Below are 19671 nucleotides of genomic sequence, written 5' to 3' on the forward strand. Positions count from 1 at the left end.
TAAATGGTGCGTAGATTAAACTATTATGTCCTTCAAATGAGCCTCACCCAGATGAGGAGCAATGTTTAAATGCTGCTCATAATAATCAGTGACATTTAAACTATGACTATTCTGCACAATGACTACTTCTGTAGTACTTTATTTGTAAACAACTAGGTTACATACAGTATTTTGGTTTTTAACTGAGTACTTCTTCCACCACTGTACAGGTCACAGTGACCAATAATTTTCATTTTCAGGGAGCTGCGAACACATGGGGCAGGTGTACGGGATAGGAGAGAGCTGGATCACCAGTGACTGTTACCAATGTGTCTGTATGGAGCCTTTTGGCGTAGGATGCTGTGACCAGTGAGTTTGTTGCCATGTTACACACACTCTAGAAAGTCTTCAACATATTCAGATGTAGTGTTTATGTTCTAATCTAAATCTTCCCAATAGTGGATCTAAACCTGTGGACTACCCAGACTGGTGTGAGATCATCCGCAAACCTGACTCCTGTACTAGTGTTGCTGTGATGAGAGTGAATCATAAGTTACCATGTCTTTGGGGACGAGACCGTTTCAGGCCAGCTGCAGGCCAGCCATGGAAATCTGACAATCCTTTATTTTGAGTTCAGCAATTAATGGAATAAAAAAAAAACAAAAAAAAAAAAAACAGCAATACACTAAAAGATGATGTTCAGTTATTACTATTTATTATAAATAATTAAGTACCTATTTGTTTATGTGTATAATACTACATTTATGTTGTGGATTAATCTGTTTGCATGTCTGCTTTATTTCTTGTTAATACAGTATATCTATATTTAAAAAATAAACTGTAGCCTATGTCTAATCTATTGCTCTGTTAAATGATATTATACAGTGGCATTGAAATTTTGTGGTTTTCTGCAATAATTTGTCATAAAACATTATCTTATCTTCATCTAGAAGTATTAACAAATATAATGTGCCTAAAATAATAACACAAACCTCATAATGCTAGTGAATGGTACTGTAAACCCTTACACTGTACTTGTAACCAGTTACTTGTTACTTGTGTATAATTCATAGACAACATCTGAAAATAGACTTTTATTCATTTTTTTATCAGTAGTATTTCAGTAGTTTAGCTTGTTTTTATATATATATATATATATATATATATATATATATATATATATATATATATATATATATATATATATATAAATTTAATAAAACCAAAGGCTGTTAAATTTAAAACAACAAAGATATAGAAGACTAGATTTCTCTCTAACAGCAATTCAGGGAATTAAAGTTTTTGCAATTGGTCCTTTAACAAAATATAGACTGCCCATTTATTAGCCTATGAAATTACAATTTCAGTTGGCTTAACTTATTTCTTGGTTATTATTACAATATTCACTACCCTGATCCAGATCATAATTTTAAAAAATCAGGTGTAAAACTCTCATATTTCTCAAATGCATACATCTGAGAACCTGTATATTCATATTTTTTGCCACTGACACCAGTGAATGAAGGTTTTAGTTTCTCCTCTTCCTCAGTCCTCAAGAGACGGCTTTTATTTTGAAAAGGAAGCGGCGTCGCAGTGTTTGTACGTCACTCGGTGGCGCGCTGTGAATCCGTGTTAATGTTTGTAAGAAATCATGTTGTAAATCTTTTAGCTGCTTTTCAATGCAGCTCTATTAGTCCTGAGTTGCAGGTTTAATTTGGGTAAAAAGCAACAGAAAGTGGAACAATGTGGATATTGACGCACCTGCAGCCTGGAGGTAACTTTTTTCTGTCGTGGCAGACATTTGAGCGCTAGTTTAACGCACAGCTAGCTGGTTAAAGTTCACGTCTTGGTGAAGTTAGCTACCTTAATGACAACAACCACTAACACCAACTGTAGACATTTATTTGTTTGGGTGATTTGGCCGTAACTTGTATAAATAATATGTCTGTTTAAAAATAATCAAACGTTTTTGTAGAAGTTATGGTGGGACATGACTGTTAAAGGTTAATGTGCAGTTTGATGTTGTCTAAACATGTCATTAGGTTACATGGTTAAAACTGGGATTAGAGTAAAGTTACATCTGCAGCCCAGTTAAAAACATAGTTATTAAATCTTGTAAATGTAAATCTTTCAAGCACTAAAATGAAAATGAAGATGCCTGTAAAATCAGTGCAATGAGTATTTTTCTAATTAATAGTACAAAGTGCAGAAATCAGAATAATTCAATGATGGGCGCCATGTCACCTGTTGCAGGACTCTGTTCTTCTTTTTAAAGATTATCTTTTTTTGTCTGGGGCTTCACTGTGATGTGTGAATATGTGGAAAACCACAAGCTTATCTGCATAATCTGTTTGGTTATCAAATATCTTAATGATTTCTTAATATACTCAACAATCATGCTAAATAGATGTAGCAATATCAGCACTGAGGTACCAGGTCTAAAATATCACAAAGTTGTCAACACTCCTTTAATGCATACTGGAATTTCTAGTGAAGGGAACTGGACTGGCACATATTTTAAAAATATTATATTAACTTATATGATAGTTGTCACTTTAGGTCTTTGTAACACTACAAGTAAGTTTCTTGTTTTTGATTGTGCATTAAATGGTCCATAACTTCTGTCTCTCACAGGTGAGACCCACTATCTGCTCTCCAGTAAAGAGTATGTAGTGGGACGCAAGAACTGTGACATTCTCCTACCTAACGACCAGTCCATCAGCAGAGCTCACGCTTTCCTCACTGCTAATGACCAGGTAAGAGACATGATGATAATGTCGCTAGCTGTAGATATAGCAGTTTCAGCTAAAACTGAGAAATATAACCTTGAAAAAATAGAATTAATAGTAGAGCTTCTGTAGTGGTAACATAACGTCTGTTATGTATATCATAACAGACAGTGCTGTTGCTCTGGTATACATATATTATTAATATTATATATTAAAAAACATTTAATTTTGGTCACTCCCAAATGTAACAGCACCAGTTTGAATGTCCACGGTCGTTTTGTAGTTATGTTATTTCTTGCATGTACAAGTACAGCATGGGTGAAACAGTTGTTTGACAGGAACTTAGCTTATTATGTACAGTGTAAAAAAAAAAAAAAAGAAAACTCGGTTGAAGTTAATTATAATCATTTACCAGTAGGAATAATTAGAAATTAAGATTTTACCCTCAAGTGTTGCCTTTAAAAGGTCTTTTTATGCAGAATTAAATACTAAATGGACCTAAATCAGTCCCATCCAAATCTCCTGACTGACACAGATACACAGATAAAGAAGTGCTTGATGCTTGATTGATGAAGCTGTATGGTGCTTTAAGAAAATATCTATATAACCATATGACTAGTGGATGATTTGATTGACTCTTGTGTATTTTACTTTTAGACCCTGATTCTTAAGGACAACTCCAAGTATGGCACATGTGTCAACAGTGAGCGTGTGGTGCAGAACACACCGGTGAACCTGAAGTCAGGGGACATTGTCACATTTGGAGTTTTTCACAGCAAATTCAGGTGTGTAACACCTGTTGCTTTTTGGAATCACAGGCTGATGCTGAATTGTGCAGTGTAACATACAGTTAAAATATGTGGAATTTGAAATCTATTTCATTCTGAATGTGCCTAATAGTCTTATCTCTACCTCAGTGTGGAGCATCAAAAACCAGTAGTGTGTTCATCCTGTTTGGACAATGACGGCAAAGCATCACTGTCTCAGGCCCTGGTGGCTTTGGGTGGAAAGCTGGTCAACACCTGGAGTCAGGACTGCACTCATCTGGCCATGCCTTCTGTTAAAGTCACCATCAAGGTCAAGACCAGAATTTGTATCTTTATTAGTGCATGTCATGTTTTTGTTCCTGTGTCTGTCCCTGGCTATGTGCTAATGTGCTTTCTGTTTCCCTAATTAGACGATTTCTGCTCTGCTGTGCTGTCGTCCCATTGTGAAGCCGGAGTTCTTCTCAGAGCTCAACAAAGCCGTACAGCAGAAGTTACCCCCTCCTAAAGCAGAGAGGTATAATACCATCCATCTCTGTGTATACACATCTACTACACTGAACTAAACATGATCTCATCTGTACTGTTTATTGTTTAAGTTTCATCCCTGAGATCGATGAGCCTAGCTTGAGTAAAGAGGATGTTAACCTTGGAGTGATTCCAGTTCGCAAACAACTTTTCACCAATAAGACGTTCATATTCCTTAGTGCCAAACAGGTGTGTTTACTTCTTTCTTACTTCTGATAATGTTGCTGCTATACTCAGCAAACTACTCATGAGAGTAATAGAAATAATATAATGTTGCAGTGTCCTTGTCAACGAAATGAAAAACACCGTAGATACTGTATATTTGGTGTTATTCTTAGTATTTAAATATTCATATTCTTTTTGTATACCTGTATTCTCTGGAACTGACCTTTATCTTCAATAGTAAACTCTCACTAGTTGCAGTGTGTTTTATCATTTGATTTGATAGTTTAGGAAGCTGGTTGAATTGTAAATAGTTGTTAACTATAATCACATATCTGATCACTATCACTGGAAGCGAGGGTCAGCTTCAACTGGGATACAGCTAAATGATGGGAAATATAAGAATTTGATTATTAGTAGACAAACATTTATGCTGCTGTCCCAATCTTTTCATTGCAGCTAAAACGTCTGAGTGCTGCAGTAGGTTTTGGAGGTGGCAGGAGCCAGCTGCTGGAGGAGAGCTCCCTGCCCCAGAACCTGCTGGAGTCTCCACAGAGCTGCGTTATTGATGTGACAACAGCCAGCTCCCAAACTTTGCTTTCTCCCTCTACCACAGAGTGGGCAAACTCTGTGAAGAACATTGTCGAAAGGTTTCTTCTAATGTAGAAAACAACTTCATACTGTGTTTGTGTGATTGTCCGATGATGATTTGTGAACAGTTCTCTTTCTTTTCTCTTTCTTTGGCATTTGTCCTTTTTCACTGACACAGAAAAGGCTTTAGAGTCATCACAGAGTCTGAAATTGGTTTGGCAGCCATCTATGCTTCTTGCAACAAGTACTGCAATCCATCCAGTCTAATATCAGACTCAGGTGTGTGACCTGACAGATAAGCACTTATTGATGCTCTCTTGTTTTTTTTCTCCTTTTTTCTTTACCGTTATTTTACTCGTGTTAAAATGCATTGCTTTATATTTTAGAGTCCGTGCCAAAAGTGAAACCCAGAATCCCAAGTGCTTCGCTTTCACAGAGTGTGGCAGTGGATGAGACCGTTTTACCTGCATCATCTCAGAACATCACTGCATATGCACTTAACACAGAGCCATCAGAAGGGTACAGACAAGCACTCAGAGCGTATCAGTCTAGTCTAAAACTGAGCATCATTTTCTCATTTTTATCCTTACAGTAAACCTGTCTGATATTTGTAATTGTACTTCCTCCTTAGGATGCAGCGGTGTGAGGTGACTGGCGTAACAGCAGTTGGAGAAACTCCTGAGAAGAAGCAAAATCGCACCAACACCAGTCAGCACCTTGGATCCAAATTTACAGCTCAGACAACAGCAACTGGAGGCGTAGTGGCTGATACAATGAGCTCATTGCTAAACACAGTGGAAAACACAAACTCACAGAGGAACATACCAGAGTCCAAATTAACAGGTGAATAAAGTACAGATGCACTGAGTCATCTCTCCAGGATATACTGATATTAACTGCCATTATCAGTGTTGTTGTTTTTATTTTGTTTTTTCTGCTCCAATTTTTAATTACAAAGGAATCATTCGACGTGAGCCGAATATGCAGCATAAAGTGTTTATGAATGTGCTTTACAGGTGCTGGATTCTGGTAGCTGTTTCCTTCTGCTTTAAGTCTTTATGCTAAGCTAAACAATTTTTGGTATGCGATTAAAAGACAGACATTAAAATGGTAAAGACCCAGATCTAACCTATGATGAGCAAAAATTATTTTCCATAAATTTTGAGCTATTCATTTCCCTCAACTACATGCCAATAACATTTTAAGGAATATTCTTTAAAATCAACCTTTTTGTAGTTTCAGGTGATGGGAGTAGTGCCATTTGGTCCCAGCCATCCACTCATACAACCAACAGTGGGATGAAGACATTTGTACAGAAGCAATCCCCTCAGAAACAGAAAATCTCTGCACAAGCGTCACCACAGAAACAATCAACTCTAATGAGTTTCTTTAGGCCTGTCAACAAGAAAAGGTAAACATCTGTTCTGTGAGCACAAAAAGCAAAGTACAAGGTATTTGTGGGCTTAATGTAACATGTACATTATTGAAAACTTGTTATAAGTTTTAAGCAGCTTCCAAAAGCGGTGGATTTGTGAATGCATATGCATATATGCATATATTCCACCTTCAACACTCGGCAAATGTATTTTAATTTCATTTTTCTTTAAGGGCTTTTTTAAATGTGCAGAGGTGACATCAGCGCTGCCAGATACACTAACAGAATTGAGCTAATAAATATGAATAATAATTATTAATTTTAATTATTTCAGATATTATCATTTATTCTGATTCCATAATGGCACAGATCTAAAGTGTTGGGTAGATTGTAGCAGAGCACACAGGAGCAGGGAGATGAAAGGGCTGTGCAAAGCAGAGTGGATCGTTTTGTGATGAATATTTTAGCTGAAAGACATCTTAAACTTGTCTTGGAGAAACTCCAGCTAAAGTCTCCTCCTACACATCTATCTTTGTTTCATACTTTTATCAAGACCTTTGGAGGATGAGAGCGCCACAATGTCCCATCCAAAGCGACCTGTACTGGACTCATCCATCAGCATGCAGCCACCACAAACCTCAGTCACATCTAAAGAAACAACCTCTGTTGCAACATCACAGATTCCACTGGGGTCAGGAGCTGATCTATTCACAGCACGGTCTGACAGGGTCTTCCACAATGCCCAAGAGGAACCACGAAGTAGAAAGAGAAAAGAGATGGAAGCAGAGCTACAGATGGATGAACTCATGTCTATAATGTCAGAAGATATGGACTGCTTTGAAGTCCAGCCTCCACAGAAAAAAAGCCAGCAAGAACAGCCAACAGTGCTAGGTTCAGCTGATCAGAAGCAAGGTTTAAATTCTGCAGATGCTTTGTCTTTAAGTAAGAGACAAGGAGTCCACAGAGAAGAAAATGGAACCAACCAAAGACCAAAAGTGAGCCTGGAAAAGGATTCAACTTCCAGTAAAGACTGGAGACAAAACTCTAAACAGCACATCATCTCCATCAAGAAAGAGCAGGTAGATCCCTCAGAATATGGGACAACTAATTATGAGTCCAGCAAACATCTAGAAAGATCATCTGCCAGCAAAAGTAAAGAATTACAGCCTTTTGAAGATGATGATGCCTCTTTTATTGAGGTGAGCAAAATGTAATTTCAGGTTGTCAAACTAAAACTGCTTCCCACACATATGCTTCACGTTGCAGTTTTTATATGTAATTATGTTTCACTATAATCAGTCATATTTCACACTTTCTATCCTTGTAGGATGTAGACCTACTCAAAGTAGATTTTTGCCAGCCTAAAGAAGAGACTAAGACTGCTCTGGAGCCTGTTACAATTAAACAAGAGGCACAGGTAAGTCTTGTGAAAAAGTAGTTTCTTGTCACATTTTTGTCTCTCCTGCTTCTATTTATTAAGCTGTGTTTTAGCTTTATATTATCATTGACATAGGACATACATATTTTTTTATTAACTTTAGTGCAGATGTAAAGTGATGGATCAAAGTCACCTATTGTTTCCTCTGGCTGTGACACAGCAGTTGCTTGTTAAATGGCTTATCAAGAAGGTTTCATGCAGCTCCAGCTTCAATTCAAATTCTTGCGTTTACTAGCATTAGTAAGAATTTTTTCATTTGCAGTGTTGTACTCTATATTGGCTGATATTTAGGTAACCCTAGCTAAAACTAGTGCCCTCCTCCTGGTTTGTCTTGGTGCACTGACAAACTGCCAGGGGAGTGTAGATCGGGGGTACTGTGAGCAAAATGTTTATTTTTATATTCTACATTAATCTATGCTAGTAAGTTGAATTCCTCGTATGCTTTTTTGCAGGAGTCAAAGATCGATGAAGACCTCCCTAAAAAGCTCGTTTTGGTGGAGTTCAGATCTCTGACTGTGACCACACTTCCCAAAACCAAGTCAAAGCAGATACAGGGCAATGGCTATGCAAAGAACTTCAAATGTTTCCGCAAGGTCTGAATACAATGCACTTATAAAAAAACTTATAAATGCACAATAAAAGCATGCGGTAGAGCATTATTTGACATTTAGAGGCCAAGCTTCATGTGTATGAGAAGCTTAGTGGGCTTCACGTTCAGCTGAAATTCTTGTATGTAAATGTACTGTATGCTAACAGATAGAGTTGGCATAAAATAAACGAATCCAATTCGTTTCAGTCAGCTGAGTGATTAGAATTAGATTTTTATGCCACTCATTACCTGTGGACGATGGTTCTCACAGCTATTCAGTGACTGTAAAGGACACCACAAATTATCAATTTTGCTCATAAAATTTACATAGTTGTGAGACAGATATCCAAAGAGATGCTTTTGTATTCCCTGATGAGAAATATCTGTATCTTCTGTATCGTAAGTTAATTTCACATTGTTTTCATATGAATGTTTTATGTGCATGTGACAGAGCCGAATCCCAGGTGCAGAAGACTCACCCCACGTCATTGCAGGGTCTGATCTGCTGGTTCACAACAGGGGCAAAAACTCTGATCTGGATGAATGGCTAAAAGATGCAGCAGAGGTACGTCTTACTTTATATCTAACTTATCTCTCTTTGATCTGTCCGAGCGCTCCTTTCATGATTTTAGTCTGTGTTTGTTTCAGGAGGAACTCCAGAGCAGACGGGATGAGACAATAGGAGATGACCTCTTCAGGTGAGAAACTGGATCTTATTCGTTGAATTAAATTAATTTAAGGAAACAGAGTCCCAACCTGAAGGTGGCCTGAGCACACTCTGACCACACTCAAATAAACAAGAGCATAATTGGACCTGGCCTGATTTTCTCAAAGTTGCATATTGTAGCTTTAAGGTGTATGTTTATAAATCATATTTAAACAATACAAAACAAAACAACACTATATATTGAACCCTTCCTTTGGTGTAGTGTTACTTGGTCCCTTTTTTATTTACCACCTGGCCAAAAAACAGTATTTTAGTCTCCTATAGTATCCTTTTAGCCCAGCTCAGAGGCCTAGAAGAGCTACAGCTCTATTCACTGTTAATTGTTGATTGTGTAGTCAGTTGTGTGTGTCAAGTTAAACATGGTGTGTTTCTCTTACATATGGAAATTTGTCTTGCCTCAGTCGTTATAATCAGGTGCAGACAGTATAATTAACTCAGAGTTGGCCTCTGTAGCTTCAGTTGAACCAATCGGGACGCAGTAATTCTTTCGTCACAGCGGTTACCTGGGTAACAGAGGTGATGTAAGCTGCCGCTGCTTCTGCTGTGTTTTCTGTGACTAAGCAGAAAATAGACAGTCTGAGATTGATTTTGTGTGTGTGTCAAGGCTGAGCTGTTTGATCACTGAGTCATGCTCAGTCAGTCATGCGTAGCCGGGGAACAGACTCTGCTGCTAAGAAAACAATCTGGTATTTTTTGGTAGGTCCAAACGAAGTTTCCAGAGGTGGTTTATAGGAAGCCTGTTTGCTTTTAAGCTGTTCAAACACTGTCCGTGTTTTACAGCACTTAATTTGGGCTGTTTTTATTGTTTGTTCAAAAATGCCTCTAAGGACATTGAGGAATGATCCACGAGGATTGTTAAAAGCCCATGAACAGACCTGTGAGATAAACTCTACTGTGTGTTTGTGTGTCTTTAGGTACAACCCCACCAAACTGACAAAAAGAAGATGAAATGCCTTCATCTTGAAGTTCTCAAGTTCATTTAATGTGACCAGAAGTATTTCAGTCTCCGTACCTTTATATCATAACCCCTGACATGTGTTATGTTGATTCTCATGGCATCAAAATAACTCTTCATAACTGCTAATAATAATTAAATATGTAATCATTAGATATGTCAGCAATAGTTCTAGTTTCCTGTTCTAGCTCGCTTTATACTTGATTAAGCCACTGACAGCAAGCAATGTAACATAAGAGCCTTATGTTCAAATTTTTTCTCTCCAAGTTTTTATTTGTTAATAATAAAAAATACGGCATACAAAACATCCTGTACATTCATCGGTTGTACAGAAGAGCATTAAAACTCTACATGCTGAGTAGCATCTGTTCCTTCGTTTTGAAGTTAAGACCAAATGTGTTCCCTGGTTTTAGCTGAACTAGAAACTCAAGAGGGATTCAAGTGTTACCATTTCTTAAACAATCTCCGATGAGCCAACCTATCAGGCACTTTTACTTTTTACTGAACCTATTCACAGTATTCATCATGACAAACGCCTGTGGCTTTGGGTAGCTGAAACCCACCTCTTCCATCATATTGACAGGGAGTGCATTGTCCAAGTGGAGAGTTAACTCTGTGTTATGAATTGTGTAGCTACAGGGCTGTTCCTTTCACATTTCACTTACATTTTAAAATGTTAAGTCAGTTGGTATATACTAAGGCAGGTGCTTTGTTAAGAAAGCACATTGCTTTTAATACTGGCAGATGTGTCCTTTCTGCCATTAGGCTTTATTTTTAATTAGTAAATTCAAAACAACAGTAGGCATTAATCTCCCCTTTTCAGTCAGTTTCCCCTACAGTCCTTGTCTGGCCTGACATCTGTCCACATCTGTCCTTACACCACTTCTGTCTTCTGCTCACAGCAGCTGCTGCTAGGCAATCTTTCATGACTGTATGCATAAATTATATATATATATATATATGTATCAAAACAATATTCAGAAGTCAGAGAAAAAAGCAGCAAGGAATAATTCAGCAGAAATTCAACACAAGTAACATTTTCACTAGTCAACTGTTATGTTTCCAAAAATTAAACGGTAATGCATTAAACTAATTTGTTAGTGGAAAAGGTAACATAACTATGTAACATTATTTAGCAATGCATTATCCCCAAAAGTGACAGACTATTGTAAAAGAGGGGGGCAAAAGAAGAATTTCCCTGCACAAAGATCAAATTGTTGCATCACAATAAACAAACATCAAGCTGTGAATGACTGGCAAGAAATGACAACACATTTTTGCAAAACACTCTTATAGATAATGTTTAAATAACTAATAGGAAGGAAAATGTAGTAGGAATAAAAAACGTTTTGCTACTTTCATTGCTCATAACCTCTCTAAACTCTTATTTGGCACTTAAAACAGTAGTAAGTATTGAATGTGAAGCATTATTAAATAATAACAGAAGGATTTTATAAATACACACATGTAAAGTTAAGTGATATGAGGAAAAAAATAGCAAATCAGCATGAGATGGGAGTTCACATGTTGGCATATCTCAGAATTAGATGTGGGAGAACTATGACTTGGTAATTGTTACAAGGTTAAGTAAACAAACATGTTTCACAATTTTAAGGAAAACTTATGATATTACTACAATCACTGTTTATCAGTTATAAATATTGATGGTCTTGTACAGGGCCGTGTGTATGGATCCAAGATGAACTAGCTGTTAAGCTTATAGCCAAAACCTGTTAAGAAAATTCAAAATGTTAAAATTATATTTTATTTTTGGTTTGGAAAAAATATAAAATTAATCATTTGGATGGTATGATATGCAAATGTGATAATTACTTTCAGGTTCTTGTCTTATTAAAGCGTTTTGTCTCTATGTGAATGTGGGTTTAATACATACAGATGAGTTGGCACATAGTCTCAAAGTGACAAAAGAATTGTGGCATTAAGATAAATGAATTACAAAGTTAAGAATTGCTTTACTTTTCACCATATTCTAGTAACGATGTATTTGGCAATTATCTTTATAGGCTAAAATTAAAGAACCATACTGGTGTTTCTTGCTATTTAATTTAAAATGGTCTAACTGTATGGAAGTAGATTGAAAAGAACACCACAATGATCCTTTAATGACCTTGTTTCTTTGGCAAAATGCTTTAATCCAAACTTGATACTCACACTAAAATTAGCAGTGGGTGCCAAAGAATACATTCACATCTAAAAGTGAAATTATTTGCATAGAAATCCATAAGTGTAACTAAAGCAACAGGTCAGATTAATTAAGATCTTTACCTTTTTTAGGCATATGGCTCTGAAGACCTACGATAGCAGCTTAACAATCTTCCAAAATTTGTTGTAGCAGAATTAGGCTCAGAATTATCAGGAAAATTAAGTTTTTCTTAGTCATTAATTTTTTGTGTCATGATTCTGACACATTACTTAGACAATCACAACTACATGTTTCATAGAGAATTAGAGCAGTATTCCCTCTACTAACTGTAAGGAAAAGCAAGTGTGACATAACAGCGTCAAGCATTGTTAGTAAATGGATTGAAAGACACAAATGAATGAATAAATAACCCTGATGAATATAAGGTCCCATTGAGTTGTGAGGTTACAGATTGACTAGAAAACATTGGCACAGTATAACATGGACTTCTGGGGACTTCTAATGAAGTCAGACAAGACTCTTGAAAGTTGTCTTGTTTCTTTAGAAACTAATTATTGTACATCCATTGTCTTTTGGTATCAAAGTTGGAAAAACGGCAAAGCTTTAATGAGAAAACACTGCGTTAATGATTAATACATATTAAAATTCTTGTTTTCCCCTTTACTTTTTCCATCAGTTGGTAAAAGCACTTGAAATATTTGCCCTTTGAGCAGCAAGTTCTACTCTTTTGGTCCACCTTGTTTTCAGATAAAGTTAGTCCCTCCATTGCTGATAAGCTTTCCTTTCTTCTTGAGTCTCTTCAGCAGACAGGAAGCGATGGCTAAAGCGCCACCCTTCAAAAATCGAACAAAGTTGTCTCCAACCAGTGGGCCCATGGCAAACAAACCTGGTTCCTTGGTACACTCAAACGTGTAGGGGTGGATGTCAATGGGGTTCTGCTTGCAGGAGATGGGTTTTGTTGGATCCTGACCCAGGTATTGGCCTTGTCCCTTCAAGAAAAACAAGTTTGGGTTGGTCCCAATCAGCACAAGGACCATGGAGATCTTGAATGCTTTGAGGGAGTTGTTCCCCTGCAACAAACACTTCATGTCAGACTGGAGGGACACCACACAGTGTTCAGGGAAACTGGTGTAGTCAGGAAACAGGCTGACACTAGCATTACCAGCCATGTTACCTGCAGCAAGTTGAGGCTTTGAGCACATCTTGGCACATACTGAGGAGGCAATACTCACTACCTGGGGTCTGTTGGGTGCAGAAGAGGGAGCCATGCTTAGGTAGGTCTGAGAGCACATCATGTTGTAGACTTTGTGATACTCTGGATACAGAGTCTTGGGCAGCTGTTTGAAGATGAGGTCGGGATCGTCTACTCTCTTACGAAAGACATGCAGCACTCTTATTTTGCTGCTGCAGGCACACAGAACTGCATCTGCAGCACTTAAACCAGCACCAATGATTAAAACTGGATCAGAGTTTATATCCAGCTTTCTCTGGCTTATAGCCAATCCCAGGTCTGACATACTGTGGAATACAAATGGTAGGTCCTCCCCCTCTATACCTAATCGAATTGGTGAATCAGATGCTCCAGTGGCCAGAACTACATTCTCAGCAAAGAGAGAAAAGGGGACATGGGTATTGTTCTGCACCTGCTGATATCCCCTTACCTCCCAGAGTGCCCCCCCTCCTCCATTGTTTATGTACTCAACCCCATTTCCCTCAAAGCCTTCACTCCCAACATTTCCCACGCTTACATCTCCTTGATCAGTGTTTCCATTTTCCAGACTTTGCCCCTTGTGCCCCCGGCAAAGCTTCTGGACAGAAGTTACGTAGGTGTTGTCAACAAAATTCTTTTGAAGACCCTTTAGCTTCACATAGTTACGGTAATAGGATGAGATTTCCTCTGGGGTGGCTCTGTTGCTGGTTACGTCCCTAGAGAGATGAGAGAGACAGAATTAAACTTAGGCTAGAGCCATGTCTTTGATGTCAGCTTTCTCCACTCTTTTACCTGCGTTTCCCATTCGTCAAGTCCCTGTAGTTGACCCCTGGAAGCTCCATCCAGATGCCAAGGCTGATAGTCAGCATGGATCCTTCCATTGCCTGAGGGGGAGAAATAGGTAGAAGTATAAGCTAATTCCATGTCAAGAAGGACAAGATAAAAGCAACTGACAGAAAATAGAACAGATAAAGGATAAACCATTTAACTCACGTGCCAAGCGCCTCCAGGTGTTGCCTTCCCCAGCACCAGATGTGGGATGTGTTGCTGCTTGTCCCTCCTCCACTGAAGGACAGGAGGGAACTCATAGCCAAAGTCAGCATTAGGATGAAGCAGTGTATCAAAGAGCACTGCTACAGGGTTTCTTGACCTGCCCTCAAGACCTTCACTCAAATATTCTAGATCCTGCAGATAAAAGTCACTATGACGACACACTGGAATGACTGCCTGATCATGTGTACATATGCAAGGAATTAGTTGTTGTTGTTTTACCTGTTCAGTGATTGGTAGGTGCTTTGTCTCTTGCAGTTTTCTGAATAAGATAGGGTTTGGGTGGACAGTTGACGAATCTAGGTAGGGCTTATATCCGCTCAGAAGGTAGGACAGACAAATACCTGATGGGCCGTTGCCTAAATACAGAGCAAGTTTTGGAAAATTGTGAATAAAGAAAGGACAGATAACATTATGTGACTTTATGTGAAGTTAAGAAAGATTTTCATATGTGGACCAAAGAGCAAGTTAATGTGGATTAAAGTTAAGGAAAGTTTACCTATGATGACCACAGGGATACTAGGTGGGTGCTCTTGTGGTCGACTTTTCTCTTCCAGCAGAGGCATAGCTGCAGCCTGGGCCAGAGCCGGCACTGAGGGAAAAACAGAGAAACAGAAATGTTAAGAAGGTTCCAGACATTTTGATAGTTTTTCATTTCACTTTATATTCAACTAAAAACCTAATTTGTGTATTGACCCCGCACTGCTTCCATTTTTCTGTCAGATTATTTGAACAGGTTCAAACCAGCTTTTTTGTCTTTGTGTTGTTGTCTCATTCTCTGTCCATCCGCCTTCATCAGCTGACAGAGAAACACACACACAGGCACTGATAGTGAATAAAAAAAACTTTATTCATCCTGTTATTGTGGTTCCACACAGCCACAGCCATGGCCCTCCCTGTCTGTCTGGGGCTTCACACACGTGGAAACACCCCGCCACAACACAACATAACCCCAGCTTTTCTCTCCACTGTCCCGCCAATGTGCACACACCCCCTGTCCTAACAAACGTGGCCCGCAGCAAATCTAGCCTGTGTTAACTCCAGTGCCGCTTTCCAAACAAAAGAGAGTTCTAATCAGATTTATATAGGCTTGGGTCTGTTGTGAATCGTTGCCGGTGAGTATGTGTAGTGTGTGTCTGTGTGTTATGCGACAGTGCCATTGTGTGCCCACTGGGCAGCAAATCCCCCCTGATCACTCCTCCGAGTGAGACCTAATCCCACTGGGTCTGTTTATGTCTTTACCATCCTTTCAACGGCAGCAGGATGACAATGTGGACCTGGCACGCTGACAGACCAAACCATCAGAGCTCCTCCTCTCATACCCACCAACCACCTACCACCACTGTGACACACACTCAGAGATACTCCCGCCAAAACATTACCTACCCCAACAGCAAAGAGTGCCCACTAGCCACGGTTTCACAATAACCAAAACACTGCCCATGCTGCTTTTGTGTTACATCCCAAAACTCTGGCTCTCTTCCCCTAAAACTCCCATGTCTCCCTCCTGCCAATACAACCTGCCTCATTTCACGGGCACCCCTCTTTACCTCTCTCCCTTTGTCTAGCCTGTGTCTATATGCCACCTGGTTGTCAGCTTGTTTACCCTTTTGCCAGCCCTGTTTGGTGATTCTTGTGACCCCGGTCAACAAGCTAATACTGGCATTTCCATACCACTGCTCAATTTGACACAGTTTATTTTGCTTTAAGTTTCATTTTGCTCTCCTTTGCATAAGTGTAGAGCAAAATGTATCTCTCACTGATGGTGAATTTCAGGGGATTCTTGCTAATTTAAAAGTTTTTAATTTAGGTGTGCAACGATCTCATATTCTAGATTGATTAAAAATAAAGTAAAATATTTCTAGTTCCTTTTGTTTGAATTTTGAAAATTGCTGTATATATCATGAAAAAAAATCTAGTATCTCAAAATATTAGATTATTTTATTTCATGGTATAAATATGTAAATATTATATGGTATAATATATGTATCTCTCTGTTTAGATCAGTATATGAAACCACAATCATGTAGAAGAATGCTAACTTGACAGTTGTCCAGGAGATGATCATTGACACCCTCCAAAGGGAGTGTAAGCCACAGAAAGTTATACCTGAAAGGGCTGGCTGAGTGCTGTATCAAAGCATATTCATGGACAGTTGACTGAAGGGAAAAGTGTGTCAGGAAAAGGTGTACAAGCAACAGGGATGACCACAGCCTTAAGAAGGTTGTCAAGCAAAGCAGATTCAAGAACGTGGGAGGGCTTCACAAGAAGTGTGGGGGTTGGAGTTAGTGCATAAAAAGCCCCCACGCACACAGATGTCTTAAGGAAATGGGACTATGACTGTTCCACTTCTAGCATCAAGCCACTCCTGACGTAATGTCAGATGTATCTTACCTTGGCTAAGGAGAAAAAGAAGTGAATTTTGAAATCAAGTGGCCAGAGTCTGATGGAAGAATGGAGAGGCAGGTAATTGTGAAGTTTCCGCAAACTATGATAATTAGGATGCTGTGTCATCTGCTGATGGTTGTTCGCTGTGTTTCAGTCTAAAGTCAGTAAAAAATGCAGCCATCTACCAGGCACTTCATACTTCGATCTGCTGACAAGCTTTATGGAGTTACCCATTTCCTTTTCGAGCAGTACCCGCCCGATGTGTACCACTAACTAACTTTGCTGACCATGACCAGTAGCCAGCCCACCCACCTACAGAAATTTTCCCCTGGGTATCGTCAAGAGGAACATAAGCCAAAGGCTGTTATCAAAGCAAACATGGTCTTCAGTATCGCTTCAACAGAGAGGTTTTACACTTTGGTATTGTAAATTCTTTTTTTTTTTTTTATAGATCTTAGGAAATATTCTAAAATTTGTAATTTTCATTAGCTGTAATCAGGAAAACTAAGGCCTGAAATGTATTACCGTCTATGTGTTGAATGCATGAACATAGGAGTTTCACTTTTTTTATTTAATTATAAAATATAAACGTACACTGCCCGTCCAAAAAAAAGTCACTACTTGCATTAAACTAAGCAAATAGGTAAGAGCCTCACATTGGATAATTACTGCATGCTACTTTTTTAGCAGGCAACAAGTTATTTAACCCCAACTGACTACATCAGGTTAAGAAAAGAGGTGGATGAAGTGATGCACTCATCATTCCTAGTGTCTAGCCTGTGGGGGTAGTCTAGCCTGTGGGGGTAGTGTTATGATCTGGGGTTGCTGCAGTTGGACAGGTCTAGGTTCAGGAAAGTTATGTGTTCAAAGAGTGAAAAGGTTTCAGCTGACTACCTGAATATACTGAATGACCATGTTATTCCATCAATGGATTTTTTCTTCCTTGATGACAATGCCAGGATTCATCGCAATCAAACTGTAAAAGAGTGGTTCAGGGAGAATTTCAGAATTGAGAATCTGTGGGATGTGCTGGAAAAGACTGTGCAGCGGTCCGACTCTCCCATCATCAATACAAGATCTTGGCGAAAAATGAATGCAACTTCGGACAGGAATAAATGTTGTGACATTGCTTATTGAAACGATGCCATGGCGAATGTGTGGCGTAATCAAAGCTAAAGGTGGTTCAACAAAATATTAGTGTGTGACTTTTTTTTTTTTTTGTCTTGGGCAGTGTATTTTTATATTTCCTATATTCAAATTCTTTTTTTTTTTTACTGTCAAAATCTCTCAGCAGGGTTGACTAAACAGCAGGGCTAAGAGCCTTGATCAGGCTCTTATCAGTATTAGATACAGTATTACACCGTGTTGATTTGGGATGGTCAGGGTTGTTATTTGGTTATGTGAACATATTGACTCGTACATATTTTTTTATTGCCGTTCAGCTCTTATCTATTACCCTGAATAGAATTAGTACAGATTTACCAGTTAATGTTCATCAAATGCTCTGAACAGGTGTATGCAACCACAGTACTGTAATACAGCACAGCAACAGCAATGGTGTACTGGTGTTGCATCATGTAACATTTATATTGTCTGATATGATAAGTCAAGTGCAAAAGTAAAAGAGGATAAAATGATGTGTTTTATACTGTGTCTGTGTCAAATAAAAACAAAGTGCAGAACATCTAAATTACTCAAATTAAGGTTTGGAGAGTAAACCCCAACAAAACCACAGCTAAATGTGATATTAATAGAAATGTCCAAACCCACCATCTTGACATCATCTTTTGGTTTGTTGTACTCTTATCTTCCCTTTCATTCGCCTACATGTGCACATTTTGCAGCATGTGTGGAGCAGACACACTATATTTTTCTAGAACATGGTGTACAGAGTATTATGAGTTATAAATGGAAAACAAATCACACATAATGTGTATTTTTTGCCTTTGTATGGTCAATAAATAAAGTAAGTATGTTGAAATCCATCAGCCAGTATAGCTCTTATGGAAACACTGCTTGTATTGGGTTTGATCCTGGATTATTTTCTATTCTCTATAATTTAGTCTCTGAAAGTTATATGCATTTTACAGGTCTATATCTAGAACCTCACCTTTGCAACTTGTAGTACCTTGCATGGAGCAACCTGCAGGTCAGTAACACATTTAGTTAACTTCACACCAGCACTACACACTAGTTATGTTTGGATGTGGCTGCAGCCCAGGCTCCACTGCAGGAGCTGGATGATGTACAGTAACAGTGCCTCACTCTGTCGTCCACATCATGGACCCACAGGCTCAAACCTTCCTCTACAGTCCTGACTCTTGGCAGGAGTCCTAGCAGCCTGCCTCCAATAAGGCACAAGGAGCACATGCGACAACGACTATGTCACCATCATTGCATAATTTAGGTCACACACACACACACACACACGTTCACGGGCATCCGCAACACTCGGCCAACAGCAGACCTCCTTACCGCGCTGTGATTTATCTCTCTATCTTCCAGCAGTGTCCTGTTATCATGACCCACGGTTGCGTTTCTACCCACATAAATAGGCAGACGCCGGTGGGAGGACCTATCAACTGTCCGGGGTCTGTGATGACATAATAAGCCACCCTCTCTCTGTGTCGTCATCAGCCACACTTACCTCCGTGCAGTTCAGTCCGAGCAGACCTGCTCTATTCAGGTCTGATCAGCCTCCAAATGTCGTCTGAGGGCTTCAGCCTCTCAGTGCCTTGATGGCAGAGAGTGTGTGTGTGTGTGTATGAAAGAGAGAGAGAGAGAAGCCGGGTCCTGCGTTTGCTTTTTGTCGTCACATGCGCATCTTACAGCGTGAGCGCGTTCACGGAGAGAGAGGCACCGGAAGATCAGAGCATCCTCTCTCAGCATCCTCACAGCGCTGCTGCTCGCCGAGTGGGAGGAAAGCGGAGCCCGCAGCAGAAGCTTCAGCTCTCATGGAGGCTAATAAAACCCTGCATTCAATATGCAAGAGCTATTTATAATATAGTGCAAATGTTGTCAG

General features: G+C 39.0%; 2 protein-coding genes across 5 annotated transcripts; one reads left to right on the plus strand and one right to left on the minus strand.

Moving 5' to 3' along the window:
• Positions 1 to 1588: 1588 nt before the first annotated feature.
• Positions 1589 to 10440, plus strand: nbn (nibrin). Of its 2 annotated transcripts, none has more exons than XM_026372349.1 (17): positions 1589 to 1753; positions 2614 to 2735; positions 3366 to 3493; positions 3626 to 3785; positions 3886 to 3989; positions 4072 to 4189; positions 4622 to 4812; positions 4932 to 5032; positions 5140 to 5272; positions 5385 to 5596; positions 5990 to 6164; positions 6682 to 7327; positions 7456 to 7545; positions 8019 to 8159; positions 8607 to 8720; positions 8804 to 8853; positions 9797 to 10440. In XM_026372349.1, the coding sequence occupies exons 1-17, from the start codon at positions 1723 to 1725 to the stop codon at positions 9828 to 9830; spliced, it is 2550 nt and encodes an 849-aa protein (XP_026228134.1). In that variant the 5' UTR covers positions 1589 to 1722; the 3' UTR covers positions 9831 to 10440. The 2 variants fall into 2 exon arrangements, with proteins under 2 accessions (XP_026228134.1, XP_026228135.1); XM_026372350.1 differs by having other exon boundaries at positions 5996 to 6164.
• Positions 10441 to 11742: 1302 nt separating this feature from the next.
• On the minus strand, positions 11743 to 19434 carry osgin2 (oxidative stress induced growth inhibitor family member 2). 3 transcript variants are annotated; one of them, XM_026372353.1, is made up of 6 exons: positions 19297 to 19434; positions 14761 to 14853; positions 14484 to 14620; positions 14205 to 14396; positions 14004 to 14095; positions 11743 to 13927 (listed from the first exon to the last, which is right to left on the minus strand). In XM_026372353.1, the coding sequence occupies exons 2-6, from the start codon at positions 14825 to 14827 to the stop codon at positions 12745 to 12747; spliced, it is 1671 nt and encodes a 556-aa protein (XP_026228138.1). In that variant the 5' UTR covers positions 14828 to 14853; positions 19297 to 19434; the 3' UTR covers positions 11743 to 12744. The 3 variants fall into 3 exon arrangements, with proteins under 3 accessions (XP_026228138.1, XP_026228137.1, XP_026228136.1); XM_026372352.1 differs by lacking the exon at positions 19297 to 19434 and adding an exon at positions 19125 to 19205; XM_026372351.1 differs by lacking the exon at positions 19297 to 19434 and having other exon boundaries at positions 14761 to 15027.
• Between the last annotated feature and the right edge of the window lie 237 nt (positions 19435 to 19671).

This window comes from Anabas testudineus, chromosome 16, assembly GCF_900324465.2.
Source record: "Anabas testudineus chromosome 16, fAnaTes1.2, whole genome shotgun sequence".
Taxonomy (NCBI): Eukaryota; Metazoa; Chordata; class Actinopteri; order Anabantiformes; family Anabantidae; genus Anabas; species Anabas testudineus.